The 21,335-nt window shown below is 34.8% G+C and overlaps 1 protein-coding gene across 1 annotated transcript in view; it reads right to left on the bottom strand.

The window, feature by feature from the left end:
- LOC132553938 (sal-like protein 1) overlaps window positions 1-20,329 on the bottom strand; it is a 58,362-nt gene extending 38,033 nt beyond the window's left edge. Inside the window, exon 1 of the mRNA XM_060218233.1 lies at window positions 20,257-20,329. Within this exon, the coding sequence (XP_060074216.1) occupies window positions 20,257-20,329 (73 nt within the window). The remainder of the gene's footprint in view (window positions 1-20,256) is intronic.
- Between the last annotated feature and the right edge of the window lie 1,006 nt (window positions 20,330-21,335).

Genomic DNA, 21,335 nt, shown 5'->3' with positions numbered 1-21,335 from the left:
ATGAATCTCTTCACTTATCAAAATTCTATTCATCAAGGCAGTGTGCAGTCATTTGTTTTCATATTCCAAACGTTGATTTGTTAAAATTTACATTGTTGTCAGTGGGGCATGACCTCGAGATCAGCTATCATCTGGCTCAATTTGTTTCTCCTATCCAAGAGCCAAACTGTTATATGCTAATTTTTTTAAATCTCGTAACTTGATGCCGTGCTTTATATTATCTTATCATCCTAAGTCGGTAGAAGTTTGCCGATTTTGAACAAAGTATCTGACAGGAAATAAGAGTCTTTATGAATGCTATCGGCTAAGAAATGAGGTTTATGAATTTCAATAATGATAATGACAGACCTTACAAATGAAACTAACATAAAATGTGTTATCATACACCGAAAGCCACCTACACTACCATGTGAAAAGGCATAAAAAAACACAAGAAAAATAGTTCCGAAATAATACAATAATTGACAGCTTTTAAAGAGAGGTGGACAGGTGCATTGATTTGCTTACCTGTATCATTTTTACCTGACCAGGTAAATGGCCTGGGACCAACTGTAATGTACACGGAGAGATGATGAGTAATAAAGAAATATTTTATGCTTGGAGAAGACAAGAAAATAAGATGAGTGTTGTCCAAAGTATGTGAACACTGGTATCAGAATACATGGTTGTCCATACCATGTAGATACCTGTCCTCTCTCCTCACCTGTTTATATAGGGGTATTCATATCATTTTCATATTATTCAAGCCAAAATGACACAAAGTATGATTTGCCATTCTGTGGCCTATTCAAGAAACCAACAATGGCCAGATGTAGGTGTAATAAAATACTCTTCAATTGCAAATTGGAAAACATTTTAATATGTGACCAGGATATTATTATCTCCTATACCCATACATTTATTCATAGCCACGAAATGATTCAATATTTAAGTTTTTGGGGTCCCCAAGTAAGTATTTGAGACATATAAAGTGAGAAACTCTTCAGTTCTCTCATCCCCTCTAGCCTAAATCTTTTCCCTCGCACCTGGGCCTAGTGATCACCTTTCACTTTGCTTTAATGTGCATATTTCACTTATCACTCAATGGTGTTCATAGCTTTAATAGGAAGACAATACTGGTGTGCTTGTATTGTCATGGAGACAAACGGCAATCACTCTTTAACCACTTATCACAGCAGACAAAGGGACAACATTACCGCTGGCGAGGGCCGGGGCAGTACGCTGGCAGGGGATGGGGCAGTACCGCTGGCGAGGGCTGGGGCAGTACCGCTGGTGAGGGATGTGGCAGTACCGCTCGCGAGGGCTGGGGCAGTACCGCTGGTGAGGGCTGGGGCAGTACCGCTCGCGAGGGCTGGGGCAGTACCCCTGGCGAGGGATGGGGCAGTACCGCTGGCGAGGGCCGGGGCAATACCGCTGGCGATAGCAACGGATCAGGCAGCACTCAAGTCAGGAATGAGGCAGTACTGGTGACAGACTGAGGGCATATAAAATAGTATAAGGGCAAATATAGGATGAGGGGCAAGGATATATAGGATCGAGATGGCCAAAGAGAGAATAGATTTACATGAAAAAAGTGCAATAGGAAAAGGTTGAATACTGCAGCTACAGGATGGAGGAAAGACGGGCATATTCAACTCAGTTATATAAAATTTAGCTCACTCAAAGGAAGGGGACTGTCCAAATAGACTGGGTTTTAGTGGAGAGTATCTGATTAGGATGGTTTCTTAAATACTTCAAGTACTGGCTTATAATCGGATTTACTAGATTCGCTATCTACCACTTCAGCCTTATGCTTTCGGATTGTGAACCGCAGATGATTCAATGAAACGTGCATCTGTATACACACGCATATTGATTTCTCTCATAAACTTATTACCAGTGTCAATACTATACATGTATAGAACCTCACATTTCATTGATCAATTTCCATACATTTAAAAAATTAATATAGATATCACGACATGTGACAGGCACATTTTCCAATATATAAAAATATAGAACTAATTGTACAACACAACATCATAAATCACAGCAATTAAAAAAATACACCAAGCTTTGAATGGTTTCATATTTGCACACATTAAAATATATTTATAGTGTATAGGTTCATCTTTGTGATGATAAATTCCTTTGCTTGTTTGGCATTTCAATTGTGGCATTGTCACAAGTGTCACACATAATAAGTCTGGCCCTGGTGTAACCTCCACTAGTATGTGGACCCAACAAGATGTCAGCCCCTTTACTAAACACCTGTCACTAGCTAATACTTATATTCCTCATCTCACAGGGTCAGATACTATCTCCGGTTTAGGCAACAGACACGAATAGCGCACAATTGGTGGAGATTTCTTTATCAGTGTGTTTGAGATATGCGTCAAGTAAATTAATCTGATCATATTCAGACTACCGTTAAACATTTTATATATGACTTCACACTTAGATTTAAACGCATGTGCAGTAGATGATATGTACAGAATATGACAGTTGTTTTTACACAGGTGGTCCTGTCCACAGAGAACCTGATACAATGTCAATTATCAAGTATGCCCCTTTTTTCCCATGATTTATTGCTATAAATGTAACAAGGTTATCTGAGCTATAATATCAATGACAATTTTATGACATGTGAAAACATTTTTCTGAAAATTTTCTTTCATGGCATTTCCTTTCAGTTTTTTACATGTCTGTTTCAAGGTACAAATGTTGATATCCGGTGCATCAAGTATTGTCAGACAATGCTACAATGTTAATTTCCAAACACATAAAAAATTCTTCTAAAAAAAATTCCCTGAAGAGAAATTTCTGAAATATTAATTATCTTCATGTGGAGATAATTAGGCTTTGTTCCATTGAAGTTTAATAATCCGCAGGAAAGCAAATATAACTACTGCTTGTTCTGTGCCAGCAACACTGGTTATATTTGAAATGGTTAGTCTGTTAAAGTACGATCTCAGAACAACTACAGGCCCAAAGACCCCTATGTCTGTCCAAGGTCAAGAACATATCGCTTACATAGATTGATTTTTCTCTCCACCTTTGTGAATGAGATGTTAATCAGAGGTACCTAAACGTTTAGCATGTATGACCTTGCCAATGACTTGGGTCTTCGTCTTGAATGGCCAATTAATAGTTGTGTTGCCAACCAGAGACAAGTACCTAGGGCTCCTGTAGACACTAGATTACACCCTAATCATACCCCTACCTTGTCAAAGATTAAGTCAGCCCAACAACTTTCATTTGGTGTCATATGTGTGTAATGATGCCTCTTGTACATGTGACTATGGCCCCTGTTGGTCAATGTGTGCATGATCATGTACACTGACTATGTAAACATTTATATTTGCCAAAAATAAAAATTCATTCATCTATGGGATACATTCAAGGAAACCAGACATTAATCAAGGGGAGATAATTATACAGGTATATCTGATTTGGGAAAATTGCAGAGACTGCTGAATCTTCCAATAGACCTCAAAAGTTTATAGAAAGGATTTCTCTACACACGTAGACTTGTTGATTGTGGTGAAGGGATATTGTAACATTCACAACCAAATCAATATAAGGGACCAGGAGGGAATTACAGAGATTAGGGCACTTACCTGATTTATTCCTTCAACAAAAACTCGAAAAATTCAATCAAGAAGCATTTCTGATATTTCATTTTAGGAAGTGATATTACCTTTGTATATGAACAAGGTAAGATGTGGGATGCAGTTTTTCTCCAGACATGAGAAATGATATATAAGTCTTAATTTGTCTGGAGATGGTGATAGTTGGGTGTTGTGAAGTATTTGGCTACAGGGCCGGATAGATCTATAAGTCTGTATCCAAGTGAAGGTACATCAGTCAAAATCTGTCATAGGCAATCATCGTAGAAGTTTGATGAGGAGCGAGGCAACAGTACAGCTACCCTGAATAATTACTCACCTTTTCTGTTCTGCAGACAATGCATATACACCCATAATTTTGATTGAAAACAAAACCAATCAGCTTATTGTTTTTGGTACAAACTTGGCTAATCTTTCATATCAAATCAATTTTGCTGATACTGCACTTTGTATATTGATGTTTAGAGTACAGATTGCCCTGTAGGATGTAGGTATAATGTAAGAAATGAACATGAGATGTACCTTTGGTGTGTCTAAGTTCATACACAATTCAAGGATCAATAGCTTTCTCCTTACATAGAAAAACCCCCTAGCCTAGCTAAGTAATAACAGTATTTCTGTATCAAAACCCACAACCTTAATACAACAAGTTTGCAGCAACAAAAACCTCTGTAACAAAAACAGAATACCTCAATATAATGAGCCGTAATTACCAATAGGGAAATTTCTCTATCAAATCCAACACCCTAATACAACCAAGCAGAATTTCCAATAGGAAATTTGTCTTTCAAAACCAACACTCAAATACAACAAGCTAGTTTCAGAATGGAAAATTCTCTATCAAACTCAACAAGCTACAATTCCAGGCTACAATTTCTGACAGAAAATTCAAAACAAACTGAATCACCTTTTTATAAAACCATCTAAAATCAACAATCTTAATAAGACTAATTCGTTATGTTTTAAAAAACAAAAAGACATACATAAGTGTATCTTTTAAAAGGCAATTGAAATATATTTTGTGATAGATTACATATCTCCCAAAATAACAAGACCAAATTCTGCCCGAGATTAACTTTTACAAGTGATAACGTTCTCGTCATCATACCACAAAAAAAGGAGTTGATCCTTAAATTCTACAAATTTTTCACAGCTTTCCTTTTTAACAATAATTCCTTATCTCATAATGATTATTTCGCATTTTATTATTAAAAAAAGCTGCGTTGTGATATCCTGACTACCACAGTCTTCTAACACAAATAAAAACTTTCCTGCAAGCTGACTGATATCAAAATGAATTTATATTCTTGTCCACAGAGGAGCCCTTGTCTGACATCCAGCCGATTCAACCCACTTGCACTTAGAGAGTATGTTTGTGACAAGAAAAAAATTCATATCCCGCAAAATGACAACTGAAGTAAAGTTCATATACTTCAATGTCAAAATGAATTCAATGTAAGATCATATCTGGCCAATGAAAACAGACTGAAGAAACAAAATCAGAATTTTTTTCTCATTTCCACTATAAACAGTGTGCCCATCAGTACTACTATTGATCCATACACTCGGCCTAATATCAACAGCCTACATTATATAGGTGTCAAATATGAAATTAAAAGTGAGATAAATTTGTCACTTTAATACCGCTGGAAAGCATCACTCCCAACTACTTGAGTCAAGTCAAGTTTTGCCTGATAAATACCACAGCATTACTAAGTCTTCCATGATACATATGAATTTCTTATAAAACACTACACATGTTCCGTCAAAGGCAGTGGAACTCTTCACATGTCAGAATGGACATTTCCATGCCTTAGGTAGGAGCTGGCATTGAGGAGCCTCAGACTACCTGTCACAAATAAATACATGTATATCCTTCTCAAAACAATTGCTATTTTAAATTGCACTTGCATTGAAAGCATTAAACAGAAAAACAACCTTTATAATTTCTGAGAAGCTCACAGGACTGTCTTATAGTATACAACATATGAATTAAGGTTATATCTCCCATCAGATGGTTAGATCAATTACAAGTTTCATTATAAACATCTATTATTAAAATTTTGTGTACAACCTTGCAATTTTCCATCATATCTACTACTACACAATAACAAGGGACTGTTCCCTGCCCCTGGGGCAGAGTCAATGTGACCAATGATCAGCTGTTATCTATCATAGCATCTTCCCTACTCACCTGGTGCTCTTACACCTGTTTTTTAATGACCCTTATGAAAAAAGGATGTTTAACAAACTGTCCAGCGCCCAGAGGGCAAAACGTTGTCAGTGTTGTCATCCTAATTTGTCTGGACGTGTATCCTGACACAAAAGGGATAGTAAAACCACTAATTGGCTACAAGTCTGAGGCAGAGATCCAAACTCGACCAACAAACTTCTAATAGGGGACACAACTTCACATGTAACAGACAGAAGTAGAAAAAGAGAAGACAGAAAGTGGTAATCTATACATAGAGACTAGAGAATAGATGAAGAATTGGACACTTATATTCTGTTCTCTTTATCACTCATTCGATCCTATAAATTGAGACTTCTATGTCACTATTCAATAGATACATTCCTTTCTCTTCAAGACTAAGCTCCTGTTCTCTACAAATCCTAATGCAAATGCAGTAGAATATGTTACACAACTATTTTATTTGAGGTCAATTTTCCTCTGAAGGTCAAATGTGTTGCTTTTACATCACCTCTGTGTATTACTGTCCTTTTAAACTTTACCAAATCTCACATCCTGAAGTCCATTTCAGGTTTAATAAAGAATATATGATTTACATAAATCTTTAACAACCTTGGGTCTTATTAAAAAGTAGATACATATAAAGTAATAGAAAATTCCAATAAGGTTGGTTGAGATATTCTGTGCTTGTTCTGTAGAGCCCCACCCATCAGTCAGGATCTCATACAAAATTTAGATAACTCATGAAATTTATGCACATATTAACATGGTTGCCATAACTTGCAACATTTATATCCTTGTCAGTAAATAATTCCTACCAACATCTGGACAAGTTTGAGCACGACTTATCCTGTTTTACAGAGAACCATAAACTATGGTACACATACTGGTCCCCATCTTCCTTAATACAGATCTACATTCAGAATAAAACCATCAATTTAAAAATATTGTTCATTAGGGTTTTTCCAAATTGCTTTCTGAAGTCAATTTTGGTAATTTTATATGTGATCATGGACTTGTTCTGGAAACTGCTTCAGTTTCATTTCTATTTTTTCCGTATATTCATACAAAAAGAAAAGAAACATTCTAAAATTCTCAAAAAATTTTTAAATTTATCAGATGTAGGCGTTAGATTAACTCTGGCCTACTTCCAGCTGTGACCAATAGCTTTAGTTGGTTTTGCTGTGACTTGTAGCTGTGTAACTGTAACCTACATTATGATATAGCTATGACCTACATTCCAGTGTAGATGCGACCTACATTTCACACTGTTAGCAGCTACAAATAAATAACCATAAGACAGAAGATTTGAGTTACATGTCTAAAATCCACACTGCTTTTGAGTTAAAGAAAAAATATACCTAATCCTCTCTTTTTGTTATTAAAATTTAAACGTGTGTATCATATGGGTAAGATGGAAAAATAACACATTGGTTTATATCAAAATGGTAAGGGTGAAAATGCAGATCCTCTCAGCATTGATAACAGTTTCATCAACTCTCTGGGATAGATAAGCCTTCAGCTACACAGCCAAATGCTTTGTATCAACAAACCATACCGGAGGGGAAGGATAAGGAGATGAGGTCAAAGGTCATGTATAAAATAATCACACAGGAGAGCCAGAACAACACTGTGGTCAGATGTCCTGTATAGATATCAAACTGGAATTGGAAAGGTGTAACAGAAGAAAGAGGTTACATCCAAAAGTCAGAGGATGAGGTTGTCCAGCACCACAAGTCAGAGGATGAGGTTGTCCAAGCCAAAAGTCAGAGGATGAGGTTGTTCAGCACCAAACATCAGAGGATGAGGTTGTTCAGCACCAAACATCAGAGGATGAGGTTGTTCAGCACCAAGTGTCAGAGGATGAGGTTGTTCAGCACCAAGTGTCAGAGGATGAGGTTGTTCAGCACCAAGAGTCAGAGAATGAGGCTGTTCAGCACCAAACATCAGAGGATGAGGTTGTTCAGCACCAAAAATAAGAGGATGAGGTTGTTCAGTACTAGAGAGTCAGAGGATGAGGTTGTTCAGCACCAAGTGTCAGAGGATAAGGTTGTTCAGCACCAAGTGTCAGAGGATAAGGTTGTTCAGCACCAAGTGTCAGAGGATAAGGTTTTTCAGCACCAAGTGTCAGAGGATGAGGTTGTTCAGCACGAAGAGTCAGAGGATGAGGTTGTTCAACACCAAGTGTCAGAGGATAAGGTTGTTCAGCACCAAGTGTCAGAGGATAAGGTTTTTCAGCACCAAGTGTCAGAGGATGAGGTTGTTCAGCACCAAGAGTCAGAGGATGAGGTTGTTCAACACCAAGTGTCAGAGGATAAGGTTGTTCAGCACCAAGTGTCAGAGGATGAGGTTGTTCATCATCAAGAATAAGAGGATGAGGTTGTTCAGCACCAAAAGTCAGAGGATGAGGTTGTTCATCACCAAGTGTCAGAGGATGATGTTGTTCAGCACCAAAAATAAGAGGATGAGGTTGTTCAACACCAAGGGTCAGAGGATGAGGTTGTTCAGCACCAAGAATAAGAGGATGAGGTTGTGCAACACCAAGTGTCAGAGGATGAGGTTGTTCAGCACCAAGAATAAGAGGATCAGGTTGTTCAACACCAAGAGTCAGTGGATGAGGTTGTTCAGCACCAAAAGTCAGAGGATGAGGTTGTTCAGCACCAAGTGTCAGAGGATGAGGTTGTTCAGCACCAAGTGTCAGAGGATGAGGTTGTTCAGCACCAAGGGTCAGAGGATGAGGTTGTTCAGCACCAAGGGTCAGAGGATGAGGTTGTTCAGCACCAAGGGTCAGAGGATGAGGTTGTTCAGCACCAAGAATAAGAGGATGAGGTTGTTCAGCACCAAGGGTCAAAGGATGAGGTTGTTCAGCACCAAGGGTCAGAGGATGAGGTTGTTCAACACCAAGAGTCAGTGGATGAGGTTGTTCAGCACCAAGTGTCAGAGGATGAGGTTGTTCAACACCAAGAGTCAGTGGATGAGGTTGTTCAACACCAAGAGTCAGTGGATGAGGTTGTTCAGCACCAAGTGTCAGAGGATGAGGTTGTTCAGCACCAAGTGTCAGAGGATGAGGTTGTTCAGCACCAAGGGTCAGAGGTGGAAGGATATCAAATTTGTTTTTGTTTCATCTTAGAGTTTGATTTGTTTTTATCTTTATTTATGTTCTGTGGCAATGCAGAGACTTTGATAGCTGAAAGTCCATGGTCAGTGTTATCACCAGTAAATGATACTTGTATTTCCTAACCTACTTAGATCTATAAAGTTCTGTAAAATTAAATATAAATTAATATATTTCTTTCAGGATTTAAATTAAAGCTCTATCAGAAAGCTGAATCAATCCAGCACAGTTAACTATTTATAAGTTACCCTTATTCTGTTTAAAGTTATTATTAATACACAAACAAATAATTGGTCCCTGTCCTGCCATTACTTCTCTCTAATTGGTCTGACAGCTATATAATCAAACTATACAACAAAAGCAAATTAAAACAAATGAAAAAGCACCACATCAAAAAATCATTGAGACGGTAAAACTTGTGACAATGGAGTTCACACCGAAGTACACTGGAATGTGTCTTGTGACAGGGAAATGTTTCCAATAAATATATCTTATATCATTTTATCAAAATGAAATCTAATCACAAGACTCATCAATTCCATCGGGAAAAAAATTGGAATTTTGAAAAGAAATGAAATAGTCTTTGTCACACAATAAAATTAAATGGACCCGACATCTTGTTGGATTTTTTTCATAACACATTGTACTGTTACAATCGTAGGATTTGATAACAATCACACCATTTTATAATCTCCTGCATGTCACAAACTCACCAAAAATGTTACTAATTCAATGTTTAAACAATTACGCATAAATAACAAAATTCAGAACATTTCAAGATTAGTGAACTAAGATTAGAACACGAAGCTTTGATTTTGGTTTAAATCATTATTGTTGTTTCCGTGCTAAGCTTAGACTCGGATAGCCCAGACCACACACACGCCTGAAAACTTGGAGCAATGTTATTTCATATTCATATACAATGATCAAATTTCTGATATTTCAGTCAGTTTCTAAACAATAATATGTGTCAGTGACATGTGGTGCTAGCGTTAACTGCCAGAGTTACAGGCCTACACAGGTTTCTGGGGAGGGGGTGTCTTATCGTTGATTTAAACAACTTGATAAAAACACACCGACTCTACAGTGCTTCCTGTTAAAATTCAATGAACAAAGGAACGAAATATGATTGATAAAATATTTTGTGTGAGATGTGGATTTTTTTTTTATTTATTTATTATGAAAAACTATCAATAAAGTCACGACAGATTTCAAGATATGTCAGTAATTTGATATTTATCTATAAACAAATTAGTGCTCTCCAAAGAATTAATGAGTTAAGCTGCAGGAATATATTGTCCACTGATAATTTTAACATGTTCTGATCGGAATGTTATGAATGTGGCTTTAATAATCTTGTTATATTGAGCCTGGTCCCTGGGGTTCTGATGTGAACATTACAAGGTCCTGGTCTACCTGACTGAAAGTAAAATTTCACGCTATATTACACTTCCTAACTGCTCTATGTAATATGATCATCACATCCCACAAGTGGCATCTCTGTATTATATTAAAAATTGGCCCTCTGACCCTGGATCAAAACCTACCACACATTCCCCCCTCCTAGGAGAAATTCCTTCCCATCCAAATTAATGGGTCAATTTTGACAGAGAGAAAGTATTCACTATCCCGACTTAAGATAATAGACCTTAAAATAAATTTCTCATATCTTTTGGTCGTGTTTGCATATTAGGCGTTCAAATATACTGTATGGAATTCTAATTCAGCCTTTGAACTTTATTAGAAGGAATATTAAATTCAAAAACCTATTCACCAAAAGTGTATTATGTGTTTGGTTCAAACCGGCTACAGGTACAATTGTATCATAACAAATAATTCCCTCATAATGACGAGGACTTGTGGAGTAAATAGTTATTGTGTTTATCATACGACATCTGTTGGCTTATCTAGAAGATTGAACTCAGACATCAAGTCTTGAAATAAAATCCAAATATTGACCTAAAGATATTTGAAAATTGAGATAATTCAAACTGAGCAAGGTGAAAAACAAGTCTCTGTATGTTTGATATATATGTCTTTTGAAGTGCTTCATAACACAAATTACAAGTGCCAAACGTTTCACCAGGGGGCAGCACCTCAACCATCGCACAGTAATGGTACATTTTATTTCTTTTAAACATGTAATATAAGTAAAGATATTTTTTATAAAAAAACCTCTTTGATGTGTTTTCTTTTTGAAACAAAAGAGTTTTTATTTTATACTCCTTTTTCTAAGTAAACAATCCACTTAATTTTCAGAATTATTTAGCGTAAAAAAATGATAATAATTGTGGAAGACCATGAGACAATTAACATCAACTGCAGAATTTACATGTATTAATAGATAGGTTACAAGCTAATCAGGAGACATTTAGAACCATTACTGAGTATATGTAATAGTTAACAGTCCCCCTGCCTTCATAAACACTTCTCTTAATATTTAATTACTTAAATAACTGGGAAACATACAATTACAAGTCAGACAGTAACAAACAAAGATTTACAACATAGGTCCTAAGGGACATTCCTGTTACATTGTGTCATTTTCTTGACATAATTATGAAAAGTTTTCTAACAAATAGAATGGAGTTCTGCTCCATGACATGCTTTCATTCTTATGGACAATGGAATCAGTCAGGCAAATATATTAACTGAACCTCAATATTATCCAATCAAATTGACAGAAAGGCATTATCAACCACCTGTAACATTCACCAATCAATTTTAACTTTACAAAAAATCTTATCCAATGATTGCCTTTGTTATTCACAAGATAGAGTCAGTCAAATCAATAATGACCATTTTAACCTTTTGCACAAAATCTATACATTGTATGTCATTTAATTCACATTTTTAAACTCATTATACACATGTACTATCTGGAAAATGTTATTTGAAAGATGTTTTTCTTTTTTCTCTGGTTATCACAAACATTGTTGCTGGGGGATTTCAAAAAGAGAGGATCTGACAAAATTAGTTAATGTATCCCATCAAATATCTGCAACATGAGACTAAAACAATAATGCATAACAATAACATTACCATCAGATATCTTGTCAACATTTCCCTATATTCTCCTTGAATATAGTAGCAATGTAAGTGGATTACTCCATTTCCACTTCTAGTATTAAAAACTAAAATGCCAGAATCAATTCAATTTCAAAACTATTTTCACACACGTATGACAATTTATGGTCTATTGTAACCTTTTGTAATTCTGACATTCAAATACCAAGAGATATAAAATCTTATCTGTGTTTTTTTTTTTTTCCAACACTTCGACCCCTGTTGAATGCTGTTTGAACCCCTCTGTGTCCACAGAGAACGGTCAACCATTTATCATAATGTAACTCTCCTTGATCGGAGCCAGACCCAAGTCATCAAGTAACGTTGGTTATTTAGAAAATATGAAATGTCGGTGCTTTCTCTGGTTATAATCTCCTACGGGTTGCTATCGAACAGATAAGTACACTGAAGCATATCTCTATGTGCGACATTCAAATGTTATTTTTCTCGTGCTGATAATTTATGATATTCCTGTGATAAGCCCACCTCTGTAAAGTCGTTTACTGTACCGAAGGCTTTATGTTTTGGTGATAGATTGCCTGTGGACGAGTGTTACGGATATATATCATTTGAGTTCCAATAATACATATCACTACACTCTTCACCATTAATCTTTAAAAGTTTTAACTGAACAATGGTAAAATTGCCATAAGTATGTCGGAGAATTGAGCCCTAGTCTGGGCTACTACCCCTTCATCTCACACTATCACACGAGTCTTTGTGCAATATTGACATCCAGTCCAACCACAGCTTCGACACCATCTTTTTAATCCCAGCAACCAACTCATTTTTGTTTCATTCAAAATGATATTGCTTTCAAATACCATCTATAATGAATGATATCAAAGAATTTAAAGAGTGATAAAGCTGTACCTAAACAAAGATGTTTCCTACTTTAACGTGTAACTGTAAGGTTACACAGACCAGCTGAGTCTGAACGTAATCCCTTAGCTTTGGTCATTTAAAAAAAATTCAATAAATACAGTTCAATAAAAGATGTGTAAAGATCTCGGATTTGAGGCAAAAATAGGAGTGCCACAGTTATGGAATATGCCCTCTGGTTATGAGTCATGGTTCTGCATGGTGTTATTCTGGTTTACAATAAAACGTAGTTACATAATTCCAGGTAAATAGTTCTATACAGGTAGATATGTAAGTCATAGCAACAACAAAGCCACAATACTTTTATACCAGTACATTTATATTACCTATTAAAACTATATACCTGTTTACCAAGTCCCACGTCTTGTATGTCTCCATAATTACAATGGAATTTTCACCCGAAGAACTTTCTCTTATGTAACCAGGACAATAGCTGATGTTATAAAGGGTTGATTTGGGACCATCTACACAGGAAATGGGACACAAGTCCTTTATACTGGACACAATACAATTCTCCAACCATTATATCCCAAATATCCCTTGTCCAATTTAATGACCAATTTCATATAAAAGTGATATTGGCTAGAGCCCCTATGGTGAATCTCATTCTCTTGTCATACTCTCTTGCTAATACCCCTGGTGAAAGCTTTCTGACCATCAGATCCCATTCAATGCCATCCTTGACCATTTGCTTATTTGGTCACGGTCATTTGGTTACAATTGAGGTCCTGCTAAGTAGTATTTTATGACCATGAGAAGCCTAACCTGTAATTGGGTTAGACTAAGTATGAAAATTAATACTAACAACTGCCAATATTTAACAGCTACAGATAGAATTCACTAATGACAGTGTTTTACAGAGAACCAATTTCAAGAATGCTATTCAATTGTAGTATATGAAAATTAATACTTTCCAAACGAGCAAAAGAAAAGATCAAATAGGTTTGAAGCTATGTTGTAATTTCATAAACATTTGTTAAAGTTTTTTCTAATTGCAGTGCTCTAATTAGATTTGAATATGGTTTGACAGAAATTACTGTTGTTTTAGTAATAAATTCCTCAGCTAGTACGATAATGAAATTACAAAACACAAATTTTCTCTGTAAAAGATCTTACATATTATGAAAGTCATCTGTTTTTTGGTCTTAAAATGGTTTCTTTTAACACAAATTTAGCCTTGAAAATTACTATATCTTCATCGCAGGCAATATACCCTATCATCACCCAAACATATTCCTGTCACTTTTAAGACTTCTGAAATTGGAGCTCTACTGGTATATAAATATCTAACTCTAATTCTTTTTTCCATTTATTTTTTTACCTGGTCTCACTTCACAAAGTTTGTCACAAATTCAGAGTTGTGTTTTGTAGGATAAATTTTGTGACCTTTTGTCTTTTTGTTTCTTTGTTCTTTCCACCTCTCCCCAGCCCCTACTCCCCATCTTCACATACCTACCTTCTCTGATTCCCATTTCCCCTAAAATCAAACACATATTTTCACTAGTCCTCTTCTTTCTTAATATTATTATTCAACCCTTTCAGTTTATCTTTCCTTTCTCAAATACCCTACATCAATCATTTCCGTTAGAGGTCCTGATAAAAAAGAACCTCCTTCAACATTTTCTCCCTACCATCCCAATCTGAAAGTCTTCCTCCCCACCACTCCGATCTGAAAATCCTCCCCTCCACTGAATTTCTCCTTAACTCACAGATCTAAAAAATTCTCCTCCACAAAATTCTTTTCTCCTTGATACCCATTACATAATCTATTTTCCTTCGCTGACCAATATAAAATTGGGGCTATAATTGTTCCTTTCTGAAGAATCATCTTGTTATTCCACTTGAATGCACAAGGATAATAAAGGATGACCATATGAATGGCCAGCAGGTCTATTTCCACCCTAGGTACTCGTTATTACCTGAGTAACAAGTACGGGGTAACAAGGCCCACCAGGTAGAAATTCCCACACACCTTTATAGTTTCATTTCCATAACTACTTATCTATACAAATTTATGGAGACGTATAACCAGATCTATGGAAATACCAGAAATAAAAGGAAAATAACAAAGTCCAAGTTATTTACCTGACCGTCTATTGTCTGGGTGACCAGTACTAGACAGTTCTCGACTAAGCGTAAAAACTTGTCTATAAAAGACAAAATGTTCTTGAATTGAAATGAATGATATTGTTTCGAGATTTTGTAATTAATGACATAATATCTAAAATATATAACAAAAAAAGAAATCGGTGTTGGTATTATTTTTAAAACATGTCTGGAGAATTTTTGATAGGTTTGAACCTGTAATTTGCACCTACCAGTACCTTTAATTAAGATATATATACTTTTGTACTACATTACAATAACCTGGATTTTTTTTGTACAATTTAAAAATCTAATCGATAGATTGTCAGTTTAATCATGTTGTATTTAGGCTAAGGTAAACAATCACTGTTTGTTTGTGTTCTGAAATTGCACCTGCAATTTTAAAAAGATATAATTAAGATAAGATAAGAGAGGGAGGGATTGTGACAAGGTCAGATAAGGCATTCATCTACATGACAATCGATTACTGTGAAAAAAATCTAACTTAAAATCTCATTTAGTTCGCATAATAATTATATACTTGGTCAATATTTGACAGATTATGATATTTTTCCTTTGATATCATATAGGTGTCATCAGTGTTCAACTCAATAGAGCTACACATACCCGAGGCAAGATCTGACTCAAGGTCAGAAATAGTAGAAGGTCATTATTTGGTGGTTTAAGAATCTCTTTTCTGTTGATATGGTACAAATATCTCCTCAACAGAACGTGAAATCTGATCCGACCACCAAAGTTTTTAAATCTATTCGCACCGGTTTAGCAAAGAAATCTGACAAGTTTTTTGTAACTGAACTTCATTAATTACACATTGTATGACACAAACAGGTATCTTTACTCTATACATCACTTTCCTTTTGGTGAATTATAAAAGTTAAAATGACACAAAAGAATTGCCAATATCAATAACTGTAATTTTTTTTATGTTTGTACCACATTTGAGGGTTTTTTAAATTCCCACACCAATCTATTGTAATAATCACGCCCTGTACAAATATCTTGATATTTAGTTGGGATAACAGATCTTTCTGGGTGACCCTCGGCCAACCAACAAGTTATTTCATTTTCTAAAATATCAATAATAAACAGTATAAATCAGTGGATAGCTGTTACTGTTACTGGGATACGAGTGGAGAGACACCGGTTAGCACAGAACCTTCGGACTTGTCTTACTATTTACATAAATTATGTTACATATCTTGCCCAGAATAATTTAGGACTTCCCGGTTCTTTTTAAATATGAATTGAATACAGCTATAAATTATGATGATATCGGTGTGTAATACTTTTACTAGGTTATAATTTGCTTGGCAACCATTGAGTCAACGCTGAACTTATCAGTACACAAGAGTAATCTCTACATTTTCTTATAAATATTTTTTTCCCTTTTTATGTAGAGTTAGCAGGGTGTTATCACAAGATAATATACAAGTTTGTCTGTTGATTAATCACACAGGAACAAGGATGAAAGTTAAAATAGGTCCGGTGTGTCATCCTCCCCATATAGTGTCAATACCATGGGGACAGTGGAGGAATTTTCGTGTTTGAATATTACAGACATATCCCTGCATCTTTGAGACAGGAGATGTTTCGTTGACCAAATGTGATCATTTGTATCCATTACACACCGCTCTAATACCACAAAATCTAAGATATTTGACTAGACTATCCTCTACTAATGGGAAAAGCTGGGGAAACAAAGCAAAACTTCAAATCATAAAGTTTTATCATAACTAGGGATGAAAATTTAACTGATAATGGAGAGCAAACATGACTAGCTAAACACACAGTACACTTTCACCTTCAACTTCCTCGAGACAGTAATATGTGTGTACAATATAGCTTACAGATTAAAGATACATTTAAGGGATGCTTTGATATTTCATTTTAAGCTCTAGATAAAGGTCACATATATGACCCTAACGTTGTCAGCGGATCCTAAGAAGCCCACGTTTCACATTTTGACCTGGGCAGCAAAATTATCCACACAGGAATTTAAGTACAGAGGAAAAAAGCAAGAATTCACTTCTACAAATTCACTTTTACAAATTATGTGGTTAAATATTTAAATTTTTTATTGCAACACCAGAATTTTCGTGTACTTTACAGTAACTTCCTTCACGACTTGGCACTGTCTCCAACTATCAAAGGGGAGATAACTATACACTACTGTTACCTGGATCAATTAATCCATCTACTGTTACATGTACGGAACCAAAAACATTTATATAGACAGAATATTGAACATAATTGTATCCAAGGTTGATTGACATCATATATGAATGTTTCCTTATTTTTTGTATAAAATAAAAGTACAGAAAAAATTTTTAATTAGAGTGTCTGATAAATATTTGTGTTGTTTTACAACGTAGTAACAGTGAAATAATTTATATAAAGTAGCTCTTTTATAAGTTAAGCCCAAATTTTAAGATGTGTATTAATTCTAATATTATTCTATAGAGGTTTTACTTCTGATGGAAATGATATGTACCAAAAGTGAATTCAAACCCAATTTTAACAAAACAAAATTCTGAAAATTGTTGAACCGATAAAATCATTTCTCAAAATTGGGACAGAAGAAAGCTAAAGGTTTTTTTCTGCTGCTATTTTAAGGTTAACATGTATCAGAACCAACTCATCCAAGATATGTCAGTTTTAACGGCCTTTCCTGCTAAATAGACTGTCAAAATTTTTCAAAATTCCATCTCCAGAACAGCTGCTGGTGCTATAGAGGCCCGTCTGAGATGTCATTGCTTACAATCTATCTCTCCATATCACACTTGTTCATCTTCAGGCTGGTTATCTCTACCAAGCCATCAATGCCTTTCAACCCAATACATTTCCCTACCTCTAACTAAACCTTCTAACTGTTCATCTGCTTAGCAATTGATGACTGGCAAAACAAATTCAAGATTCTTAAATCAATTTCTGAGATTGAAAACCTCTCCTGTGCCGTTATTTAAAACCACTGATAAATGATCTTTTAAAAGCAAATACTACATTTGTATACACGAAAATATATATAAATCCTCTCGCCCTTCTTTTGGGGGCAAGAAAGAATAAAAATTTTGACATTTGTGAAAAATGAAATTGATATCCATCATTAATTTCAACAAAAGCTCTTATTGAAATGCATTGAAACATTTTAAGGAAAGTTTCTTCTACAAATAACATTATTCCAACTCCCTTTTGAGCATCCTTACCATACATACATTTTAGCAAGGAAAAATTTAATGGCACTATCTTAGAAACTATCTCTTAACACAAAAATATAAATTTCAATATCACTTAAACTGACAGTTGGAAAGAAAATTTACTTTTGTTAGAATAAAGTCTTATAATTTAAATCCACTCTTTTAAGTTTAAAAGACTTCAACTGTCACATCAGATTAATTTTATGGGAACTTTTGGAAAATAAAAAATGGATATTTTAAAAAAAGGTTGAAACAATTCCCTGATACATCTGTCCATTGAGACTTACAATGTATTATTACAAAGTAAACATTTTATTACAGGTCTTTTATGTTACACTCATTCCAGTTTAATTCTTAAGGCTATTTCACACAATATCAAACTATTTTACATCCCTCGATAGTCCACAAACTCTCCTAACCCTTGGCTATATCGCTCTTTGCCTTACAGAGGAATGTGTTTCCTTTGTAATTGACTTATCTGACTACTTGATTACAGGTAAGATTTACAGGTAAACCCTTTATAACTCATTGGCAAAATATCTACAATAATTTATCATTAAGGATATTGACTATCAAATTTGAAATATGTATAGCAAATGAATAACATTTTGATACAATTTTATCCAGTTGGCAACCCAGATTTCAGGTATCCAGGCTAGGTTTCTCTCCTAATATCCTTTTGTTAAGAACAGGTCTTAGAGGTATTATCAGTTCTACCATTGTGTATTATTTATCAAATATCTTCAAGATTTTGTATAGAAATTTAAAGATTGATAGGAAAGGGAATGTCGATTTCTTATGAGTTACTCATGTCACCCTGTTTGTACAAGGAATATTACTAATACTTTTTACCGAAGCAGTGACATGTCTGACTCGAGTCTAGTACAACTTGGAGACGATATGGAAGCAGCCACCAGGATAAAGTTCAGTGGGATTGGAGTATTTATTGCCTCAAAGCACGCCTGCAGATTATTTTCTCTTGTCGGATATGTAGTGTATTGATAAAACAAATACAATTCTAAATAACAGGGGTGAAATTTAAACCCCATTTACAAACATCTAATATTAAAACTCCCAATAAACATTATGAATACTATTTTTTTTATTTATTACAAGTTATAGTATATACTATAAAACTAAGGAAAAATGGCATTATTTCATTAATGACATCATTTTCATTTTGATAATATTTGACAATAATTTGATATGAACAAATATTTTATAAAATATATACTTCACCATTTTAAAATAAATGAGGAATGAAATGAATGGAAAAATTTAAAAAATCACATACCTGTGTGTTTAAGATTTTATATTTGAACACTGCCGAATGTAGCTTAAAGAGGGTTTATCCTGCACCAAAATATCTTAAAATATAATCCAGCGTGGAGTATCTGTCATCTCTTTTAACCCTAACCCTAATCTCCAGAGTCAAATCACTTTCACAGCACGTGCATAATTATTGATTTTTTTTTAACAAAACACTTCAATGCAGAAGATTTTTACGTCCAATCTGTACGTGAAAAATTGTGTTAAATTAACACTATGTTAAACATTGTATGATTTAGACAAATTTACGAATTGTAACCAATTTTTATCAAACATTAATTTCTTTATCATTAATTTTTTTCTTTTTTTTTCAAACCTATAATCTAAATGAAAATAAGAATCGAGTTTATCATAAATAGATAAATATACTTAGTATTTTGATTAAGAATATTACCTTTGTACGGTATTTTCTTTTACACAGATTCCTCGTGTTTATTCGCGGACTTTTCAAACGTGAAATATACACACACGCACGCACAGCATGGGTAGTACGTACAAACAGAAAGTATTTACCTACGGTGAATGAAAAGTTGGTCAAAATGCCTGGAATCTCTCCACTAGTTAAAACCAATGTCCATCCAACGTTCGTAATTCCTGGTCGTACTTGTAAGGTCGCGAATCCCAAGTAAATAAACCACCATGTGTCAAATACCGACACACACACACAACACACACGTTACTGTGTTATGAGCGAGCGCTGTGTACAATAAACATCTGAGAGCCCAACAACAAAACTCCTATTTCCTCCGAACAAAACAAACTTACCGTTTTGCAAGATGGTAGCAAGCTCATCCTCTGTTTCAATGTGTCGAGGAACAGGCTGCTTGCGACGTGACATTGCTTAGGTATAGTAAGCAAGCGAATGACAAAACTTCTTGTGTTGCAATTTTCTGATTTACAAATAAGATACCCTTATGCGCATGTCGAAAATATGATTATCAATAGAGCATTTGTAATGTGGCCGCGATCGTAATTATCATAATCAAATTTGTAACAAGACTTTTGATTGGTTTTGATCCGACTCGGCAAATTATCTGCGGGAGGTTTTCTAGCTGTCAGTCGATGGGTAAAATGTAATACTCCAGTGGTTTTTTAAAGCGAGGAGGTAGCAACGCATTGTTATCGTTCATTCATACCGAGGTGTGATACAGGCGCTATCTCATAACTAGGAGAACCAGTCGGCTTGAGACTGACGTATTACATCACGTATGAGAAAGGATTCGCTTTACTTTATACATATATAGGCTGTTAGTAGGGAAGTATTTTAGAAAACAATTCTTTTGATGTTTAATTTTTTATTTAACTTATATATATATATATATATATTACCCGAGGGTTACAGATTAAGCAAAGCGTTAGAATAATCTTTTTGATCTTTATAAGATGACTCACGTGTAATTGATATATTAATATATGAAAAGTGAAAATTCACGAAGGTGAAACCATATACATTTATTATTTAGTACTTGTGAGATCAACCAGCCGGAAAGTTTTGTCATAATTATACTATAAACCTCATAATAGAGGTTTTCAGAAAAAAATTGAAGGTTTTGTGAACTTTCGCCTTGGGTCACTGACTTTATTCATGTTATCATTTTTTGTATGTTTTGTTTTGTTGTATATTTTTTTTTTTTTTAATATTTTTTTTTCTTGTTTTTTCCCCTTTCTTTGAAAGCGGTTGAGAAAGTCTTAAGATATTGTGGATTAAAAATGCCATAGATAAGGCCTGAAGATTTAAAGCTTAATGGGAAATTTATAACAATTTTTATGTAACTGAGAATTTATAATACCTTTTGTTCGTTTTGTCAGTGGAGTTTAAACTAGCAATTTTCATCAGCGCGGAG

This window comes from Ylistrum balloti, unplaced genomic scaffold (assembly GCF_031769215.1).
Source record: "Ylistrum balloti isolate Yb309-2 unplaced genomic scaffold, AGI_CSIRO_Ybal_v1 Utg370368, whole genome shotgun sequence".
NCBI lineage: Eukaryota > Metazoa > Mollusca > Bivalvia > Pectinida > Pectinidae > Ylistrum > Ylistrum balloti.
The sequence above is the reverse complement of the archived record's forward strand: the minus strand, read 5'-3'. Positions and strand labels throughout refer to the sequence as shown.